The following is a 23,089-nucleotide window of genomic DNA, read 5'->3' as shown; positions in this document are numbered from 1 at the left end:
TAAAAATGGTTTTCATATTAATTCAGTAAGATAACGGAGGACGGACGTGATATAGCTGACTCAGAGAAATTGAGGTCGTTCACCGTACAGTATACCACCGAAAATGGGTGAAAACTGAGAATCTCTCAATTCTTTTCGCATCATACTGCCGACCAGGGGCGGCTCGAGCTTACCTGCCACCTGGATGCAAATTTTTTTTTTGAAAAAAAAAAAGTTTTTTGTTAGGTTAAAATGAGGGGGGAGGGAAATAACCCACAAGAGTAGGGCTGACAGGGCTCCAGCCCGGGGGCCCTGCGGACTCTATCCTTTTTTCTATCATTTTTTTCACGCTATAAATTAACTGTAGAAGGTTCCCCCATTTAAAATCTGGCTTGGGGCCAGCGAAAGATTTCAGTCTATTTAGGGTCCCTGACGCAGGATGTAGGGGCTATGGGGGAATAAACAGGCGGCGTAAAAATCCAAGATCCCAAATAAAGATTTTGTCCCGAGCCGCCCCTGATAGCTTACATTCTCATTTTTGGTATTACGGTCTTAGGCCCTGTCTATTTATTCCCTCAAGTTTTCTCAACATCTCCGTTGTCGAGGTAGGACTCAAAAGCGTGATGTTGTATGTGAATTTTCACTATGAATTTTAAAAATTTCGGAGGCTTCACTAAAGTCTATGCTGCCACCCCTTACAACCGGCTGCACCGCACCCTCGCTTAAGCCGCCCCTGCTGCCCACAGTGTGTTAACAAGACATTTTTTCATCGCTACTTTAAAAAAACAAAACTACCCCGAGAACAATTTTTTTTTATCCGAGTCTAGTACAGAGATTTTTTTTTTCCAAAATGAAATTACGGAATCTGATCATCCCCCCTAACTCCAAAGCTTAGTAAAAAGTACTCTAAAAGTAGTTTTGTCAAAGCTATAGCAAGATATTTAGTTGTGGCATTCCATTGCACACCAACCCCTTAGGACCTGTCGACCTTGAAGTCTAATAGCTGTTACGAACGAGCTAAAGGGTCAAAACTTGTACGTAAAGGAAAAAGAATTTTTCTTCCATTTTTTACTTTTTTATTTTTGATGTAAAGTGCTTTTGTTCTTCAAACTCGTCTAACATACCTGCTACATACTTGGAACTTCCCCTTATTGGTAAAAGCTTGACAGCTCCGTAAGTTTTTATGGATTTAACCTAACTAGATCCCCAACTTTTTAATAGCGATGAATCGTAGGTCTTGGTGGGTTGAACTGATCTTTACGTCACCTGTTTGAGAATTTTCCACAACATTTGGATGGAAGTTTGTTTCATTTATGAAACTCCTTTAGCTTGAAACAAAAAAAAAAAAAAGAACAAAGGTGAGAAATAATTATACTAAGTATGTTCTTTTCGATATGGTTATGTATATAAAGTTTTTCCAAAACGAACCAAACAAAATGTGAACCTGATTTTCATGTTTTCGTCCACGAGTTTAAAATATCGCATAAAAAGATATAAAACCTTGAACCTGATAGTGTTTTTATTGTATATAACATTTTTTTAAGTGAGTAAGTAAGGCGTCCACACGAACGTGTACTCATTTGAACATGGACATTATTCCGCAGTAATATATTACTGACAGGTCTGCACCGCACTGCTGCACACTTGAGCGGAAGAGGCTTTGGTTGGGTGTTTTCTCTTGGTTTCGGTTCCGTGAGAATATATGGCTGCTCTTATTTTCGTTCACTTTTCTACAATAACTACGAAATACTAATTATCATTGAATGAATGTTTTGTTTTCTTCGACTTAAAACTATAATTAGAATAATAACGAAGGTGTTTTTAACAACTGGCTGTTGTTAAAAACCTTCGTATGGTAGCGGAGAGTGACGTCATCCTTTCATAAGTCGCCATCTGGTAGCAGCGCCAGCAATTGTGAGCTTGGCCTAAGTCAGGTCAGCACTGCTGGTCAGGTCCGGCCGTCTATGCACGGTCCCTTTCAGTGAATGCACACGAGCTCCAAGGAAAGATTGAGAGATTCGTTGTCTTTGTAGTCTAGTGCGTTCACCAGGAAAGTGAAAGGACGGGGTTTCGATTCCCCACAAAGGCAGTTGAATTTTCTTTCTTTCCAAAATATATATCTTCGTCAGACAGTTATTAAAAATCTTCGTATGGTAGCGGAGAGTGACGTCATCCTTTCATAGAATAATAACGCCTTTGGAAAAGTTACTCAAAGCACAGCCAATCTATAACATTTCATGACTATCAATCATCATGAAGTTCCTTTATCACTGATATTATGATTTATTCACTTCAAACAGGTTCCAAAATTCCCAGCGAATGTTACATAAAAAAAATATAGAAATATTTTTATGTAAAAAATGAACCTTCTCTACACTAATGAAATATGACGGAGAAAAACAAAGTAAATAATGATAATGAATACTAATTATGGCATCATTACGAGTATTTTTTTTAGTATCGTTCTGAGTAGAATTAATCTTGCGTAAAATACTTTTCAGTGTATATATTCACAGGATTTATATGAAATTAACTGCGAAATCACAATTTTTTTAAATTTGAGTTCAGTCATGTTACAAAAGTAGATTTCGCGCGTGATTATTTGTGCATATTTTGATTCGCAAAATTCGCTCATTTGAAGGATGGAAGGATTTGATACAACCATTACAGCTCAGCCGCTAAGATTGCGGTTCAAAGTAAAACAAATTTCGACGCTTCGCATTCAAAAAGCGATAGTAAATATATGAATATAACGTGTATTGCTTCCTCACGCATGGAAACCATTATTCGTTTTTCTCTATCGATTTTCTGCATTACCGTGACTGCTAGTCCATAATAGCGGTTCCTGAGATTAGACCAGATCACATTTGAAGTTCTGTAGATTAAAATCTTGAATAAATCGGTCCGCGAAACAAACCATTATAACTATGATGAAACAGCATTCCACGAAGCAAATTATTACGCTGCTATTCGTGGAATCATGAATGCAGAGTAAAAATCGTATTCAAATTGCAAAGGAATCAAGAGAAGGCTGTCAGATCTTACGAAGCCCTTTTCTCAAAGTCGATTTGTACATCCTAAATACTATGGACTTATTAAAACGGAAGCGTCTGCTGGTTTCTACACTTAATACATCCTTGGTGTTTTTAAGGCTGTGAATTTTGTGTGAATATTTCCTCGTTTTCTCCAATAGCTGACATAAAAAAAATCATTATCTTTCAATCAAGATTGAAACAGAAAAATTTCACGTATGACAATAACCGTTAACAGCTGAATAAAGAAAGCTTAATGAGAATCGGGGGAATATTTTTAAGTACGGTTTCAAAATATGATATTTTACTTTTACTTATCTGTAATTTTAGATTAAGATAGTTTTTGATGTCTTGCCTAGGAAAATGAAGAGTTCAAATATTTTTTCTCTAATAGGGTACCATATTATCAGGCTCTTGGTGTGGTGATCGTCCCCATTGCCCCCTCCCCCACCTCTTGGTTGGATATTAAGGGACAAAGAAGTCGGAAAAGCTTCTTCTAGAATGGAATAACTGCTATTTAACTTGTAAACAAGCATAAAAACCCAACTTGTTCGATTTAATTAAGAGATTTAAGAACATTAAAGCAAAACGTTACGCATTTATGCAGGATACTCATCACAAGGATCTATCTTCTTCGTACTTATTTTAATTGAATTTTATGGTAAATTTCGTGCGGGCTAAGCTGATAATAAAAGTGGTTAAATTAAAGTGATATTTCCGTATGATTTCTTTCATATTCTCGTGTGTGTGCGTGTGAACTTCATTTGAAATTACCCCTTTCAGACCCAGTACTATTCGACGGTCTTCCGAAGAGGTCGTTTCGTCTCCTTGCTTGCCTTAACTGCACCAATGATGTCCACCATAATAGGGAGACGAAGCGTCTGCTGATAAAAAAAACCTCGAACACGGCAAAGCAGCCCGAAAAAAGTATGGATACTCTTCTCTTTATATTCCGGCCGTGAAAGCTTGCCTACTCTGTTCAATGAGTCAATTGTCTTCTCATACAAGCTAACAGACCCCCCCCCCCCAAAGTCTCTCCGATGACCTCTGGTTAAGAACCACTGCTTTTAACTAAGCAAATGACTTTCTTGGCTCTCAACAAGAACATGAGTTTAATTTTTGAATAACAAGAATTACAGGCGTCTCTCTCTTCACGCGATTAATTGGCTCGGAAAAATAGTCGCGTAAGACGAAATCGCGTTAAGTGAGTTGGATTTAACATGGGGAAGAGAGGGATCGGGGTTCGTTTTCTTCAGAAGGATTTAAAAAAAACTAAACCCAACAGCAAAGGAATTTTTTAATTAATTCATTATTAAAACTTATAAATCACGGGGATTTACGCAATGTGAATGAATTAAATTAATACTTTTCTGTCTTCAGTACTTCTGATTGATTCTAGTGAGCGTGGATGTTTTCTTTTCTGAAGAGCATGATATGATAGGTTGATAACTCTTTTTAATGAAATAGTAGAGATTCGGCTGACACATACAGCATTTTTCGTCTCTTTATAAAAACTTTAGTAGCAAAGCCAAATAATTCCGCATATTTCTGGCAAATATAAAAATTCTAGTTGCACTGGAACCGTTTTTTTCGATTAAATTTCTCATGGCATTGAAAAATCGAATTTTCTGGATGTTACGCTGAAACTGATATTTGGAAAGAAAAGCGACTTGTCTCCACCGGGAATCGAACCCGCGTCCCCTTGCATACCGGGCAAGAGTGCGCTAACCAATACACCAGAGACACACTTTTCAATTCCTGATAACACGCATTAGTAGCGTGAAGCGCTGAGTGGAATATGCAAGGGGACCCAGGTTCGATTCCTGGAGGAGATAAATCACTTTTCTTTCCAAATATCAGTTTCGGCATAACATCCAGAAAATTCAATTTTTCAGTATATTTTAGGCTGAAAAAATACCATCTTCTCATGCATTGTCAATGTGTTACCAAACATTCAGTGTTGAGTTCGTCATTGTTCATCAGTGTTGAGTTGAGTTCATCATTGTTGATCAATTGATGAGTTGTACCTGAGAATTTCTTTCATGTGTTTATCTCAGCTAAATCATCAAATCCAACATATTTTGTGATCAAAGGATTTAACTATGTCTTACCTTCTATATTATCTACGTTATATCCCAGAATTAAACTCCATACCGAATTTTGCAGGTAGGAGAATTCCTAAAATCAACTTTTAAAAATCGAGAGAGAAAGAACAAAAGGGGGGAGGGGGTGTTTCCGAATTGTTTTCCGAGGGAGGGGGGAGGGAGATACCCCTCTGTCAAAAGTTCTAGTTACTGGGGGGTACCTAAGGATTTCAGAATTGAGAAATTATCTAGTGGGGCAAAGCCTAAAGAATATTGGGAACCACTGTTAAAGAAAAGTCCTGTTCTCTGTGGGCTCACTTTGACGGTTTTGGGGCAGATTAGGCATTTGTGACTCTTGTAAATAGACTGTAACCCCCCCCCCCCAACACACACACACACACATCATCAACTACAAGAAACATACGATGAAAGTTTTTATTTTTCATTGTCATAGACCCATTGAATCTTGTTTTGATCAATTCGAATTAGTTTTCTTCATTTTGAACCCCCTGTTCTACATTACTCAACGAAAATGAGTTTTTTAAATGCTATAGTCATAATATTTATTTTCAAATACGATACACTTGTCAATGCAAAGACAAGAAACCAAATTTTATAGAAATACAGGTTTCTACCATGTTTCAAATTGGAATAATCGAAATAATCAAAGTGGTATTCCATATTACCCGAATGTACTCTATATAACAAGAAATTGCGTTAAAAAAAAAAGGAAAGATGAAAAATAAGAAAGAGGTTCGTAAAAGGAGCAGAACTCAAGAAAAGTACCAGTGGAAGTAGTCGAAAACAAGAGCACAATAGTGAAAGTGATCGACCCAAATACAGTACTAGTATGGAAGACCTGAAACAATTTCTCGTCGTGTCAAGCGCAACTTTCTTTGCCTTGAGGAATAAGAAAAAAAGAACACGAAAATAGGCCGATTCGATACTAAATTTGTATTTTTACTGAATAGGAAGATTTTTTTTTAGGGGAAGAATACGCTTTTCTTGTACATGAAACCAAGCAAGATTCAATATTAATAATGTAAAAGCAAGAAAACGTCTTGAACGAGAAACTTTCTGTTGTGTTTTTTTTTTCTTCACACATGTATAAATACACATTATTGTAATGTAATTTTTCTTTCTACCAATTTTACGAAAAAAATATATATGTATGCAATATTAATTTTTCTTCCTAGATTTCTATATGAAGAACTAGTCTGATCTGATTTTATAAAGTAAAATACGGGAACTATAGATCGTGAATACGGGAAAATACGAGATATTGCCAATTCTCGCCAAAAAAAGTCGCTAAAGAAGAAAAGCATAGCAGTTTTGGTGAAAAAATTACCAATGGGTGGTAAATAATAAAATTCACTGCAAAATCCAATCAGAATGTGTTTCACGAAAAAAAAAGTTTAACACACATGATATTAAGAGGTGAATACATGTATTTATATTTTTGTCACAATTATCGTAATGTAATTTGTACCTAATGAAAATTATTTTCACACACATCCGTGATTTGAGTGGCATTACAAATTCAAGATTTGCTCACTTCTATTTCGAACAGATCGTGGTTCGAATCCCGGTAAGAAACATGGAAGCGTAATCTTTCAGTTCATCAGTACTTTTATCAAGTCTTGATACATTTAGAGCTCAAATAATTTAATCAATTTAATTTAAGCACATCAATTCCATCTGCTTAACTTCCATTAGATTCTGAAAACTCTTTTTCCATCTAATGTTAAAACAATATAAAAAATATTGTAAAAATTGAATTAATCTCTCAAAAATTAGTCTTTCATGAAATTTGATGATGTTTTTCAACAAAAAGTTTCCGTAGATTAAACAAATTTGTACTCAATGTGTGTTGTTAATGTTCCGAAATAATTTCAATTCTTATTAACAAACAATCAAAAGAAAAAAAAAGTATTAACAACTTCATTTTTACTGCTCAAAAATTTCTAAAATAATTGTTTGAAACTAGTTAATGGATCGGAATTTAATTTCGATCGGAGTTCAATCGTCCGTTTATTAAATGAAATTAATTTATAAACTAAGAAAATTGATAATACAGTATAATAATACAGGGTGGGCAGAAACTCCGTAGAAACTTTAAAAGTTCATAAAAACCAGAAAAATAACCGAAATAAAAAACGGTTTGCAGGGTCGATCGCTAGGTCACAGGAATTTTTTTAAGACAGGAAAAAAATTAACTCAAAACAACCGATAGGTGGCGCTGATGTACACAAGTCAAAGAAAAGATACGAAATCGTTTATTACAGCAGTATATGTTCCACATGACCACCACCACAGGGGATAACACATTGCAGGCGAGTCACAAATCCAGCAACAGCAGAGTGCAGCAGGTCCACGTACACGGTTTATAACGGTGAACTGGTTGTGGATTAGGAGCGCAAGTGCTTATAATCGTCTCATTTGCATATATAAGTCGCTCGTCCCAGCGCCACTAATCGGCTGTTTTAACGGCACTAATTAATCTGTTTTTTTGCGTTATTTATTTATTTATTTGCTTTCTTAAAAAAATTCCCGTGACCTAGTGATGCTAACCCTGCAAACCGTTTTTTATTTCGGTTATTTTTCCGGTTTTTATTAATTTTTAAAGTTTCCAAGGACTTTTTGCCCACCCTGTACAATAAATATACTGTATACGGCAAGGGGGGGGGGTCTTCAACTTTTCTGACATTGCAAGCCAAGAAACAATTTCCATGCAACCCGAGAATTCTAGATTCATCGACTATGGTATCTAGATCCACACAGTGGCGTATTAACGGGTAAGCCTAACGAGGTCCAGGGCTCCGAGTTAAAAAAAAAGGGGGGGGGGGCTATATTATTCTGAAATTTTATTCATATTGAAATAGTTTTTTCCATCAAATATGAATTTCCATTAATTCTGAAATTATATTTTCATCAGATATAAAAATTTTCATTAATTCTGAAATTATATTTCCATCAAATTTAAATTTTTATGAATCCCCGAAATTTTTTTTTTTAATATATTAAAAAAATTCCCATCAATATTCTGAAATTATTTCTTCATTAGATACGAATCTTCATTAATTCTGAAATTATTTCTTCATTAGATACGAATCTTCATTAATTCTGAAATTATTTCTTCATTAGATACGAATCTTCATTAATTCTGAAAATATTTCATTCAATAATTTTGGAAATATTTCATTCAATAATTCTGAAAATATCTCTTTCAATGATTCTGAAAAAATATATTTTTTAAAAATTCATGAATTGCGAAATAATTTTTCCCATTAATTCTGAACTTATTTCTTTCGATAATTATGAAATCATTTCTCATTAATTATGAAATTATATCTTTTACCAATTCTGGAATGGATTTTTTCAATGACGTTTCCTTTCAGCATTTTTGTATAAATTCTGTAATTATGGAGACTTTTCATCGGCGGGCCACTGGAAAAGCTTCGAGGGCAACGTGTAAGACATGCATTAAAGTACAGCACCCCCGATGCTGTACATTAGTAAAATAATGAGAAATAGTGCATCATGCCCCCCCCCCCCCCCCCACTGAAGGGTCATAGTCTTGAGCGTCGGTGAATATAGTCTTATATATTTTGATATTTTAACTCTATAAATTTACTAGGAAAGCCAATTCACTAAAGTGGGGCCCTATAAAAATCCTTTAACGTGAGGGCTATATGATGAACATATTGTTATAATTTATTAATTTTTATCCGTTATATATCTATATATATATAAATTTTTATTTCTATCAGATTATATACTAGTTTTCATATCTCTGTTCAATAACATAGAGGGAATATGAGAAATTATTATTTTAACGAGTAGAAGTTGCAGACATCAAAATGATAATATATGAGGGACACTGCCAGGGCCGGAACTAGGGGGAGGGCAAGGAGGCAATTGCCCCGAGCGGCAAAATTTGGGGGTTGGCAGTTTTTGATAGGAACAAAGAACACTGTTATAAAATTATCGAATTTTAAAATTTTGGGCGGCGACAAAAATCATAGTTACGGCTCTGGACACTTTTCTTTCATGAAAACACATCAAACAATAGTGCTCATAAACTACAATGTTTGGTAAAAAAATCAATTTCATGCATACAATGCAGCCCAACTGTGAAAAAATTTATATTCTAAATATTCTTCTCTTTATTATATTTATATGTTAACACTTGGTGCTTTATAGTGAATAGTATATGAAATATTTATTCACCGAATACTCTCTGTGAGATAAAAACTAATAAAGAATAAAAATCAGAATGATAATACATATATTTTGTTCATGATATATAAATTACTGTTTATCTATCTACGTCTGACGTGGGGTTTATAATTTCTTAAGACTGCACTGTTTCGTGCCGACATTAAACAGTAGTGGCTACTTACATTCTTTTAAAAGAAAATTCCGTCTGAGCAAATTCTTTCAACATTTCGTCTGGTAAATTTTTTTTGGCTGAATCAAGCCTACGGCTGTGCTTTCTCATTCGCCGATGCATAAACTTACGTTAAGAGAATTTTGATTAGGCTACTTTTTTTATTTTCAAACTTAGCTCTTCCGTATATTTTTAGAGGTATGGTGAGATTATTTAAGATAAGCAAATTCATTCAGGCATGCGCCGGCATTTTTTGTATAACCATCCAAACTAATTTAAATAAACTATTTTGTTCAGAGGAATGCCGAAATGTATGCTCGGGTTCAGATTGTTCCTAGTTATTGCCTTGGAAATGACGCGATGTTTTGAGCTTAAATGAACACGAAGTTCTGCAGTGACTGTGATTTAAAACAGGGCCACCCTTACCAGACATGGAGCCCGGTGCGAAAATGATAGCAGAGCCAGAGGCGACCTAATAATTTCGGAGGCCCTAATAATCTTTTCCCGATATTCTGAGGGAGAGGGGAATCGGATATTCAAAAATTCGTAAATTATTACAAAATGTACTGGAATGCTGAAAAATATTCATAAAAAAGAAATATAAACACAAATGAATGTAAATTAACAAAAGAGATTAAGGAAAATTTTGAACAGAAGAAAAATTTAAGTTGGTAAAAGGAATAATTCCTAAACCAATTAAAATTAGGATTAGGACCTAATGAAAGAAGAACTAATGAAAATTCAGAATCGATGGATTGAAAATAAAAAAAATAATTGAGAGATAACTCCAGCACCCATGAAAATTCAGAATGAATGAAAGAAATATACTTCTGAATTGATGAAAATTCAGAATAAAACAAGGTTTTAATATTGGTGAAAAATTTTTCAAAATGAATTTAAAAAAAAAAAGAAATAATTACAGAAATGATGAAAAAGTTCAGAATTTATAAAAATGCAGAATTTCAGAATTATTTATTTCCAGATGAAAATACAGATTTTCAGAATGGATGAAAATTCAGAATTTATGAAAGAAATAATTCCAGAAATTGGATGGAAATTCAGAATTTATGAAAGAAATAATTCCAGAAATTGGATGGAAATTCAGAATTTATGAAAGAAATAATTCCAGAAATTGGATGGAAATTCAGAATTTATGAAAGAAATAATTCCAGAAATTGGATGGAAATTCAGAATTTATGAAAGAAATAATTCCAGAAATTGGATGGAAATTCAGAATTTATGAAAGAAATAATTCCAGAAATTGGATGGAAATTCAGAATTTATGAAAGAAATAATTCCAGAAATTGGATGGAAATTCAGAATTTATGAAAGAAATAATTCCAGAATGAATGAAAATTCAGAATTTATGAAAGAAATAATTCCTGTAACTAAACAGTGCGGGGTCCGGTGCAACCACACCTGTCGCACACTCCTAAGAGCTACTCTGATTTAAAATGTACGACGTATGTTTCAATTGAATCAAATAGTAAATAAGTTGGCATAAAATTCGACTCCACTACAACCTTACAAAAACGATGATTCATCGGACGCTTTACCACAATGATGAGATACTTGAGAAACCCAGTTACACAGAAGAATACGCGTCCGTCCATTATATTTCTGGTTGTTCGAGATGTGTTATCAACTTAGTTGGAAACGTAATAACTTGATGAATGACCGAGACAGAATCTCGCCAACTATTTACGATTCCTTCTGCTCCAAGTCGATCACTGGAACATGATGGCGGGCGTTCGTGCGTGAACACACCAACACTCACGCAAAGTGCTCTTTACATGATTGGATATCATTCATGATAATGGTAAATCTAGTCAGTCATCTTGGATGAAAACGGCTGACCTTGGTTGGAAGAAAAATGTCATTCCTACCGAATTATATTCTAGACATATAGTAGGTAGTTCAAGGTCGATCTCTGGATCGGACTTTTATTCTGTGAATGTAAATCAGGCGAAAAGCAGACTAACGACTGGATATTGATAAACAAGAATATAGAGTTTGCATAGGGGCGGCTTGAGCGAGGGTGCAAGGGGTGCAGTGCATCCGAGTGGCAAGTTGTAAGGGGCGGCAGCTTAGGCTTTAGTTAGGTACCAAATTTTTTTAAAATCTCCAATACTAAAAATTCACATGAAAAGAGGCAAAATTATGGTTTAGCTGACTCTGTGGGCTACAAAAAATTTTCCGCCCTTCTCTCATCCTTGTCTAATTTTCTTCACCATTTATTTCTTAAATTTGCCATATAGCCTGCTCAGCCTGTAAACGTGCCTCTCTGTTTCTTAGATACCTTTTTCATCACTCTTTCCCTCTTGACCTGGTCCCTTGCTTTCGAGGTCACTTCTTAGTAACTCACATGCTGGCACACTGTTGTGGTCGGTCACTCACGGACTCTTTTGGTCACTCTTTTGGTCACTCACATGCTAGCAAACTCTACGTCACTCGTTTGATCACCCGACGACTCAGTCCCTCTCTCTGGGCAGAGGCTGATTTATAGTTTTGTAAATTTCGGCGCCTTTCTCCCATTATACTAATTTTCTTGACCACTCATTCCTCGAATTTGCCGCCCTGGGTTACAGCCCGCTAAACCCCATCTGTAAATACGGCTCTGCACATGACATATTGCTTTTGAGCCATACCTTGCCCACAAAGATGTCGAAAAAACTTAAGGGAGACAGCTTTGGGACGGTAATACTAGAAACAAGAATGTACTCTATCACAAGGAGCAAGTGTGTGTTCTGATGGTCTCATCTAGTAATTTTTCTGGAACGGTGAAATGAAGGCAAAGAATTCGGCTTACTACTTGTCCGATCTCTAGCCCACCAAAAACGGCTTTAAAAATAATTTTTTAAATAAAATGCCACCTCGATATATTTTCTCTTTACAGGGTAAGTGCCAGTAATAATGACTCATCAACAAGAGCTGAAATGTGAATTGAGCTGCCTGGCATAATTAAGAACAGTAAAAAAAAATGACTCTAGACCAAAAAAACAGAACAATCTTTCCAAAAGCGGGACGTGTAGTCACAAGTATTCCATTTTGTAAAGGTAAACTATATATTGTGTGGCTTTTTTTCTCTCAGTAGCTTTACCAGGGTCCCCAATGGTAAAGCACTGTCGGCCTCCCGCAAGAGTTTTCTTTAGAGGCGACGCACATGAGAGGCTTCGCATTCGGGCGGCAGTTAACCTCAAGCCACCCCTGAGTTTGCAAACATTCGTATTCATCGAAGGTATTGTTTGTAATAATTTGTAAAATAAAAATTTTATTGGGTGTTAGAAGTTCCATCAGATTGAGCCCCTGCGTTTCAGACTTTTAGACCCATTTTATGCCCGTGATTCTCACTGTGAGGCCCCACGCCCCACAGGAGCACAATATGATTTTTAAGGGGGGGGGGGCAATCATTTGATGGAAAAATAATTTATCCGAATTAATGAAAAATTCATATTCAGTGGGGTAATAATTTGAGAATTAATGAAAATTCATATTTAATGAGAAAATAATTACAGAATCTTAATAAAAATTGTTATTTGATAAGGAAATAATTTAAGCATTGATGACAAAATAATTTCAGAATCAATAAAATTTAATAATGATAAAGAGATAATTTAAGAATTAATGAAAATTCATATTTAATGGAGAAATAATTAAAGGAAATAAAGATGATATCACCCTCCGCTATTACTACTAAGGTTTTGACAGCTGAGATAAATCCAATAAAGAAAATTCAACTGGCCTTGCGAGGAATCAAACCCACGTCCTGTCACTTGCCGGGTGAGCGCCCTAGACCACTAGAGTACTAAGTGAGAGGAAGTAAGTTCGATTCCCCGCAAGGCCAGTTCCTGGATTTATCTTCACATCAGCCAGCTGTCGAAACCTTTGTAGTAATAGTGGAGAGTGACATCATCTTCGGATAACTAATATTTATATGCATTTGTATGCAAAATTGTACCCCGACTTAAATGGTTATCAACGGTCCTGCCTATCACGTAACTTCGGGGTATAACTGTACAGTGCAACTTCCGATAACGTGCATATTTCCCATTAGTGGACACCTCCTATTAACGGACACTAAGCTACGTGGAATGAGGCTGTAATATATACAGTATTTCACTAACTACGCTGACAGCCCCTTTGGGGATAAAATTTTCAGTCCCATGTTTACGTCATCGACGTTTCTCACTGTGTTACGTAGGTCTTAATTGATTATCGAATTTCGCAATTTCTATTATAGTTGAAGAGAGCAGCCAACTTGTTTCATCACTGCGATTTTTTTTTACATTCTTATTCCGTAAGTGCGCCGCCGCCTCCACTAAAGCGCGAGCCCAATGTGGCCGCACCACAAAAAGGTGGCTCTGCATATCACTAGTTATTAGCTGTAATATTGCTGTATAGATATCACATAAAGTATTGAGTGATGGAAATAATTTATTTCTGTGCATTTTTTGCAGACTAAAACATTTTTTTTCCAATGCTTCTCTAATAAAGGGCTATCTCTCTGAAGGGCCTGTTTTCGGAAAAAAATGAAGAGTGGCTCTGTTTGAGACGTTTTATTATAGTGGTTCTAAACTTGGGGTCAATGAAGAGATTTTAGCAGGTGGTCAAAGAAGACCCAGGCTATGCTGGAAAATGTGCGTGTGTGTTGTGAACCTAACGTGAAGTTTGTTTCTGTGTATTGCTTATTATAGTGCTGCTATCTGCCATCAATTTTTCAAACTATGAGCAGTCCCGTAATTGAGCTGGGGGTATATGGGGGCACCGTCCCAAAGCCCTAAGACAAATGGGGCTCAACAAAAAATATACACTTATTTTACATTATAATCCGGGGACGTATTTACGTGGGGGGGGGGGGCTACGCGGGCTATAGCTCAGGGCAGCAAATTGAGAGGGGTGACAAATTTGAGGAATGAGTTGCCAAGAAAATCAATAAAATGGGAGAATGGCGGCGAAATTTCTATAACCTTTAATTAATCCGCTTCTGCTCAGACAGCAAGGGACGAGATCAGTGTGACCAAAACAATGACCTAGAAAGTTTGCAAGCACGTGAGTGAGCAAAAGAGTTACTTAGAGAGTGAGCAAGCATGTGAATGACTTTAGAGACACGTGTACTGCGGGGTGGGGGGAAGGCCAAGCGAGTTATAGTAAAGGGCGGCGAGTTCAAGACAAGATTAGTCAAGAAAATTAGACTAAAATCGGAGAAGGGTGGCAGAATTTGTGTAGTCCACAGGCGGAAAAATTATAAATGCGTTTCTGGGGGGGGGGGGGGCAAGAAAAGGACTACCCCGGGGCCCTGAGAAGGCACGCTACAGACTTGACTATGAGTGAAGTGTAATGGTTGAATAATTGTACCGCTGTAGGCCTGTTGCTCTCTGTGGCGAGAATTTTCAAGGAGAACACATTCGGAGTAGCTCACTTTCGTGCATCATCGAAGTTGGGCTTCCCTTACCCATATGATGTATCTTCAAAATATTTTCTCTACATTCATATGTGTTTCACAAATTCAAAATTTATTTTTCTCATTCAATTCATAAATAAATAAATAAATATTATAATTAATTTTCCCCAGGCATGTTGCAATTGAACCCAACATCCGAACTGCTTTTTATTCGAAAAGGAAGAAGGGGAGAAAATCGATTCGGTAAACATCCGTAATTACTACATTATCATTCGAGATATTTACTTGCTTGATGACCAATTAAGTAAATTACTCGATAGGCACGATTTCTGTGATTGGAATTCCAACACAAAATCTGAATAGAGAAGAATTTCAGCTTAAATCATTAATGATGCTCTGAATATGCAATCAAAATAGAAAATGACGTAAAAACGTAGCATAGCAACGGGCAATGACGGGCAAAGAAAACACGGTACTTTTAAAAAGATTATTTTTTTTCGGTTTTTTAAACGATTTTTTTTTCTTTTCAATTGTAAGAAAATTAAAAAAAAATTCTTTCTATCTACTTATTCAAATTTCTTCCTTTTAATAATAAAGGTTGGTACTCGAAACGAATAAGATCAATCAACCAAAAAACTCATCTAAATATATTATAATACAGTTCATCTGTGGAATGAATTAAATGTAACAAAGAGCACAATGGACTTACAAACCCATTGACCTGACGAACGAAAGCGGGCGGGATCTTATTATCCTTAATAATATCATTATTTTGCTGCTAAATACGTCAAGCATGAAGCAACAAATAAGCAAACATAACGTTGTATCAAAAGCGTGATATCGCCAACCTTGTAGCCAGTTTCCGCTGAAGTTGCTTTGTGATGCGTGCATAATCAAAATGTGAAAATATAACGGCACATTGAAAAAAATACTGTACTTGATTAAATTTGTTTATCATCAGTCAATATTTAGAATTCATTGAAAATTTGCATTTTTTAATAGAGAAATCAATAATTGTTATATAGAAATGATAAAAGTCATTACGGTATTTATTGATGAAAAAGGGGGAAAAGGAAAAAAAAAAAACTGCATTCTAGAAACCTCACACACTTTCAGGTATTATTTTTATGGATGGTACAATTGGTTTTTATTCGAATAACAATAGAAGTTGAGTCTATTGAGAGCCGATGAGTGATTAACCTGCTCAGTTAGTGTATAAAAGCTATGACAATTATATTTCTAAAGGCTTTTTTTTCCAATATTATTTCTTTATTTTATATACACAGTATTTATTTATATTTTCTTGTCTTTCTTCTAATTTTTTACCTTTTTTTTTTTGCCAGCCACTTTTTTGGTCAATTTTCTGTTGTGTCTTCAGATTTTGTATTTATATTAGTTAAAATTATGCGCAATGCAACGATCTCTGCAAATTGGTGATTCGAAGCATATCATCAGCATGGTGTGTATATCACGATCGCGCGCGTGGCTTGCACAAGGGTGCGGCTGACAGGGCTCCATCCTGGAGGGTCAGGGAAAAATTTGTACTAGGTGTCCGGCAAAGATTCCAGCCTAGGGGTCCTGCTACAGAATGATCATGGCCATGATCATGATCTTTTAATCATCATACACTCCACAAATTTTAAGATATCACAAAATTCTGTTACTATATTTATACGCAATGAAAGTTAAACAAAAATTATTGGTAAGTTTAATTTTGTTTTGTAACCTAATCAAAATACCTTGAATCCAAAACTTTGCTTGGTTTTTTCTCCCCAATAGCTGATTTTATATGGTACATTTCTTCTCAAGTTATTGTCACGAAGGTGAAATCAAATCGGTGGAAATAAGTAAAAATAATTAATGAAGAATTTCCAACTAATAAATGCCCCCCCCCCCCGCGAGCGGGTTCCTTCGGTGTTTTTTAGTGAAAACCTTATATTGTTTTTCCAGAAAGTTCCGAGTATAAATCTTGATTTACAGTATATGAAGTCAATCCATGGGTCCCCAAGCCAGAACTCCGTGGGGGGCCACGGGGATAGAACAGTGCCGTCTTAACGGATGGGCCCACCCGGGCATGGGCCGGAAAGCCTCAAGAGAATAGTGCCACAGAAAAATGAGAAGTAGTTGAATTTTTCGAGAATTTGCCAGGTAGGGCCTCAGAAAAATCACTTGGCCAGGGAGCCCGTGATGCTCTTAAAACGGCCCTGGGATAGGAGATCTATTTCCACCGATGAAAAGCATGTTTTTTGATGCTTAATTTTCTTTACATCTTACAATACATTGAATACCTAAAAGTTCTGTATTCAAACTAAATCTCTTATTATTGTTTGAGCCTAACCAATATAACTTAGTTTATTTCTTCTCTAATCTTTAAGAATACTATTATTTTTATAAAACGTAACTACTCAAAGAAAAACGAAATAAATTTCAGAGAGAGAAACACCCACAGCACAGTTAATTTTGAATATTCTTTTAATTTAATCTGTACGATTATTATAATAATCGAGAAATAATTGAAGTGATTGATACTCAGACTTGTTAGTGTCGGCATTTGAGGCCAAGCATCCCTTCATTCAGCTTTGGGGAGGGGGGGCTGACCCTTCCCAGTAATTCATAAATATACAATGGAACGCATTCTTTCCCTACCCACGTTTGTATAAGCCCTATAGTCCCATATATACTATACGGGATATCTGGCAACCGTCACCATTTTTTTCTTTGTGTCAGCACTTCTTTTTAGATTATTCTCTAATTATAAATATCTCTTACTTAATTTCTCATTTTCTAGGACATTAATTGAAGTACGGTGCTTAGTATTCGATATTTTATGGCTAGAGTTTGTCCTTGAAAACCAAAAATTAATATGAAGTGTTGGAATGTTCGCAATCAAGAACCTTGATTGGGTGTTTTATAAAATATTACACTCAATTGGCGTATGAAAGGGCAAATGATACTTCTTCTGTTATATATATATGCGCTGATTATTTAAAAAAATTTCCTTTATCATAAAAAAGTAGGTGAATATATTTTCTCAGCACCATTTAATTCAAATGCATTTTCGTAAATATCAATCAAGAAACTTTGAGGAAAAATTAGTCAATTGATTTCACAATAATGTCATGTATATATATATATATATATATATACGCACATTATAAGCAGTAAAATCAATTAGTTTGAAGTCTTCATAATTTTTGTAGAGTTATGAGATGTTCGAGATTTTTTAAATAGAAACATACAACGTATTATTTTTGCATATTTCGATAAACAGATTCCAAACGGTAATCGCAAAATAACCTTAATAAAATTATTAAAAATATATACTATCAGAATCAAACTAGCAAGTGTATTCGTCTTCAAGATGAAATTAAATTGATAAATTTGTGGACAATTACATTCTGGTTAGATCTAGAACAAGAAAAAGATTAAAAATGCATATCGCATCGCTTAATGATAAACCAATTAGATATGATTTCTCTACTAATCTTTACTTTTTGTTTCGTTTTCACAATATGGATTATATTTATTCTATTCAACATTATTAGTGGTAAATAAATCGACCTAAAATTCCCGAGGAACTATCGATTCGCGCCAAGAACTTTTGAATGCCCCGATTACAAATGTAAATAAAACTTCGAAGAAAAGTTTTTTTGTTTTTTTCCTTTGAGAAAGAAAAGACTTACCGCTGAATATATGGCAGTATAATAGCTCCCATATTTTACACTTGTCCAAGGCCTGACAGGATAAGGTGTCCAACATCTTTCTAGGATAGGCATATTTGTTATTAAAATATCAAAGTTATTTTAGTGTGAAGGGAGCAGCAGCGTCTTAGTGCAGCTGCGGCCTTCGACCTCACACACATGCGATGCAAGTTCTTGATCACGCCCAGTTTTACCTGCCGTTTTCAAACCAATCCCAAAACTTCGTTTTGCGCAACAAAAACAACTAATATGTTTATTAAATAACATTTAGCGCCATCCATTGGCAAATATTAGAGTTAATATTTGCAGATTTTTATTTCTTTTGGAAAATGTAACTTGATTTTTTGACACCTTGTTATGGTTTGTTCTTCTCTTGCGATTGCTGATCCAACTGTTGATTTTTCCACTTTTTTTTTTTCGTACCTGTTAATGGTTTCGGTCTAGTTCTTGAGTAACGCGCAAGAGCATTTAACTGCATATTCATGTCTTCGAAGTTCTATTAGCTACTTTTGTGATTTTTGTGAAATGGATAAAATTTTTTGGAAGTGATTATATTGTATAAACAGAACTCTCAAATGGTTCTGATTGAGATATAAAGAACAGTGAGAAAGTCTGGAATTATTCTTAGAGTTGTTTTTTCAATTAAACCTTTTATGGTTCATCCCAGAGCCGCCCTTAGGTAAGTGCGGCAGGTGGGGTCGTATCGGGACCTTGCACTTGGTGCAATAGAAGTGGAAAAAATATGCAGTGTATAATAAATCATACACAATTAAATTTTATGGAATTATTATTTTTCTTAATATTTTTTTTCCTTAAATTCTGAATTTTCGTTGATTCTGGAATTACTTTTTTCACAAATTCTGAATTTTTATAAATTATGAAATAATTTCTTATACTAATTCTGGATTTTTGTCGTTAATTATGGAATTATTTCTTTCATTAATTCTGCAATTATTTCTTTCATTAATTCTGCAATTATTTCTTTCATTAATTCTGCAATTATTTCTTTCATTAATTCTGCAATTATTTCTTTCATTAATTCCTCAATTATTTCTTTCATTAATTCTGCAATTATTTCTTTCATTAATTCTGCAATTATTTCTTTCATTAATTCTGCAATTATTTCTTTCATTAATTCTGCAATTATTTCTTTCATTAATTCTCGATTTTTGTCATTTCTAGAATAATCTCTCATAAATTCTGAACTTTCGTCGATTCTATAACTATATATTTCATAAATTCTGAATATTCGTCAATTCTGTAATTATTTCTTTCATAAATTCTAAATGTTCGTTGATTCTAAAATTATTTCCTTTAATCATTTTTCTTATTTTTAATTCATAATTTCTAAATTTTGATTTGTTTTCAAATAATTTCTTTCATTAGACCTTATTTTTTAGGAGTTCAGTTTCTTAGTTAGGAGTCAGTCTTTTAACTGAATTTTAATAAATTCCAAATTTTTTCAGTAATATTGTGTTAATTTTTTTATGTCTATATATTTTTTCATATATAGTTCGAGCATTTCTGTAAATTCTGCAATAATGTATGAATTTTTGGATGTCGATTTGCCTGCCCGCAGAATATAATAAAATCGGGGCTAAAAGGCCACGAAATGATTGAGACGCCTGTTGCCTCGCTATCAATTTCGCAAAGAGCCTCGCGGCGGTCCAGGTTCACCCCCCCCCCCCATAGAAAAACACATTGAAATTTTTTTTTTTACAAAAAGGATGTAAATTGGTGATGTTGGCATACTTTTAATTGAAAAAATACATCAACACAGTGATTTAACTAATTACGCCGGGATTACACTACAAAAGTTTGATAAATGATCTTTTACAAAACTTGAAAAAATAACCGATGAGCCTATCGGTTATTAAGTTTTATAAAATAACTTTTACAAAATTTTTATAGTGTAATATCGGCTTAGAAAGTCCTTTTGCAAAATTTGACAAGTGCAACCAATATGTTTATCGGTTGCATTTGCTGGAATGTAACTGATAAGCTTATCGGTTGCATTTTTGAAGTTTTATAAAAGAACAATTATAAAATTTTACAGTGTAATCCGGGCCTAATACCAAAAGAATTGAGAAAAGAAATTGGTATAATGGGCGTGTTTTTCCACCGTGTATTTTGGCCATGTATGTTCAAATATACGCAGGACCATAGAAAGTTATTAGCGTTGTGTCGCGGGAGGGGCGATTTATTGTGTAGGTTCGTTAAATCATCCCGTCAAGACCGTAGCGGGGGGGGAGGGGGGTATTGGGGGTCTGGTCTCCCCCCCCCCTCCCCGGGAATGTGAGAAAATGACCGAAAAAAGGGAAAAAGATGGCCAAATATATTGTTCTATCATTTTGGTCCTCCCCCGAAAAGAAAGTGGTCCCCCTCCGAACGAAATTTCTGGCAACGGGCCTGCATCCCGCATTTCACGTCACAGACTGTTATCTCTATATTATTCTGCCCTTAGGATGGGGTGATCGCCACTTTCTGTATCCGTGTCTGCCATGTTATACCCGTAGCTTCTACAGGGCCGCAACTAGGGGGGGGGCAGGCGGATCTCGTGCCCCGGGCGCTAGATCCGAGGGGGCGCAAATTTCATTTTGAAACCTCTACTTCAACATTATAAGGGGGCGTCAAAATGCGCTCTTTCCTCGAGTGACCAAGCATCTACTTGCGGCCCTGAGCTGCTATCGGCCCCTGGGGGGGGGGGGCGATATTGCCCACTATTGGAAACACTGAGTTAGATGCTCATAGAAATGCGTGAAACTAAATCGCTTCTGTTCATAATTCGGTGCTTAATTTCGTTAGATATCTAAGGTAAAGGTTTTTCCTGTAATATTTAGCTTGAAAAACATTTTCTTACATTATGTATTGGCAGGGCCGCAACTAGGGTGGAGCAGGAGGGTCTGGTGCCCCGGGCGCTGAACCAGAAGGGGGCGCCGAATTCCCCCTTTAACTGCTTCTTCTACATTACAAGGGGCGCCAAAGTGCCGGCTTGCCCGGGTGACAAAATATCTAGTTGCGGCCCTGTGTATTGGTGCATTTCCAAAACTTTTGACAAGTTCACAGAAGCAGCAATTCAAACTCAGAATTTAGTACTCTATTTGAAGTATAGATGGCAGCATTAACTTTTTCAATTTTCTATTAGAAATTTTTTTTATTATGTGCTCGACGTAAAGAAAAACAACCATAGAAATTACATTCTGAAATTTTCATTTCAAGGGGACTCAATACCTTTTAACATGATGAAACACTATGCTGTAATAGAAATAATATTGATTTATTTCAAATTTTTTACACTTGTTCTTGATTGTATGTGCTATCCTATGCTGGTAAAAAATGTACATATCTTGAATAGTTTTTTTTTGTAAATTTTCAAAAATATCCATTAAAAACAGTTTGCATGCAGGATAAAATACCATGACATCAATGTAATTGAATAAAAACTGATTCAAAATAAAGGAAACTGATCAGTTCATGAAATGAAGCAAAAGTTTGAAATTTCATTGACTCAATCTCATTTAAAATTCAATTTTATATTAAAATTTTTTTGAAATTTCAAATTAAAATTTTAAAATAGAATTTTAAATAAGATTGAGTCAATGAAATTTCAAACTTTTGCTTCATTTCATGAACTGATCAGTTTCCTTTATTTTGAATCAGTTTTTATTCAATTACATTGATGTCATGGTATTTTATCCTGCATGCAAACTGTTTTTAATGGATATTTTTGAAAATTTACAAAAAACTAACTATTCAAGATATGTACATTTTTTCACCAGCATAGGATAGCACATACAATCAAGAACATGAGTAAAAAATTTGAAATAAATCAATGTGTAAATACTATTTTTAATGATATTTCTATTAGAGCAGGGGTGGCCAACAGCTGGCTCGTGAAGTGATTTTGTGCTGCCCGCGACAAGGTAAAAGTACCGTGACAAAATTTAATTAGTGATCATTATTTGAAATATCAGTTCCAAATCGAGCGGCTTATACACCGAAGTTGCACCACTGAGGCGGTCCCCGACGCTATAGCTGACCATTATGTTGGCCCGTGAACAGAAAGAAGTTGGCCACCCCTGTATTAGAGCATAGTGTTTCACCATGTTAAAGGTATCAAGTCCCCTTAACCCGATTTTTCTGGACCGCCTCCGGTCCACGAACCACATCTTGATAAACACTGGTCTATTATTCAACTGCAAATAAGTTTAACTGAAAAAAGTTCAATTGCAAATTAAATTTTTTTAACAAAAAAAAATCAAACTTTCACCCACTGTCACAATATTATTGGTACAGTGAAACCTCGCTGCAACGATACTCGATATAACAATAAATCCCTCTAAAACGATATTTTTCCAAATCTTGTTTGGAATTGCCTAATTATAAACTCTTCTCGATACAGCGATATCCACAGCACAAAAAAGTACTGTAAGACTAACCACTTTGCAGAGTGAAACAATTACAACTGAATTTTTCATCAATCAACTAATCAATTTAAATTT

At 35.1% G+C, this 23,089-nt stretch overlaps 1 protein-coding gene across 1 annotated transcript in view; it reads right to left on the bottom strand.

The window, feature by feature from the left end:
* The window catches only part of LOC149085555 (uncharacterized), a 28,746-nt gene extending 9,963 nt beyond the window's left edge, over positions 1 to 18,783 (bottom strand). The window contains exon 1 of the mRNA XM_089233627.1: positions 18,570 to 18,783. Within this exon, the coding sequence (XP_089089753.1) occupies positions 18,570 to 18,662 (93 nt within the window). The 5' untranslated portion in view covers positions 18,663 to 18,783. The remainder of the gene's footprint in view (positions 1 to 18,569) is intronic.
* Between the last annotated feature and the right edge of the window lie 4,306 nt (positions 18,784 to 23,089).

This window comes from Pholcus phalangioides, unplaced genomic scaffold, assembly GCF_987345545.1.
Source record: "Pholcus phalangioides strain wild (caught in Gottingen) unplaced genomic scaffold, Ppha-v1.0 ptg000007l_1, whole genome shotgun sequence".
Classification (NCBI taxonomy): Eukaryota; Metazoa; Arthropoda; class Arachnida; order Araneae; family Pholcidae; genus Pholcus; species Pholcus phalangioides.
Note: the sequence above shows the minus strand (reverse complement) of the source record. Positions and strands in the feature narration are given on the sequence as shown.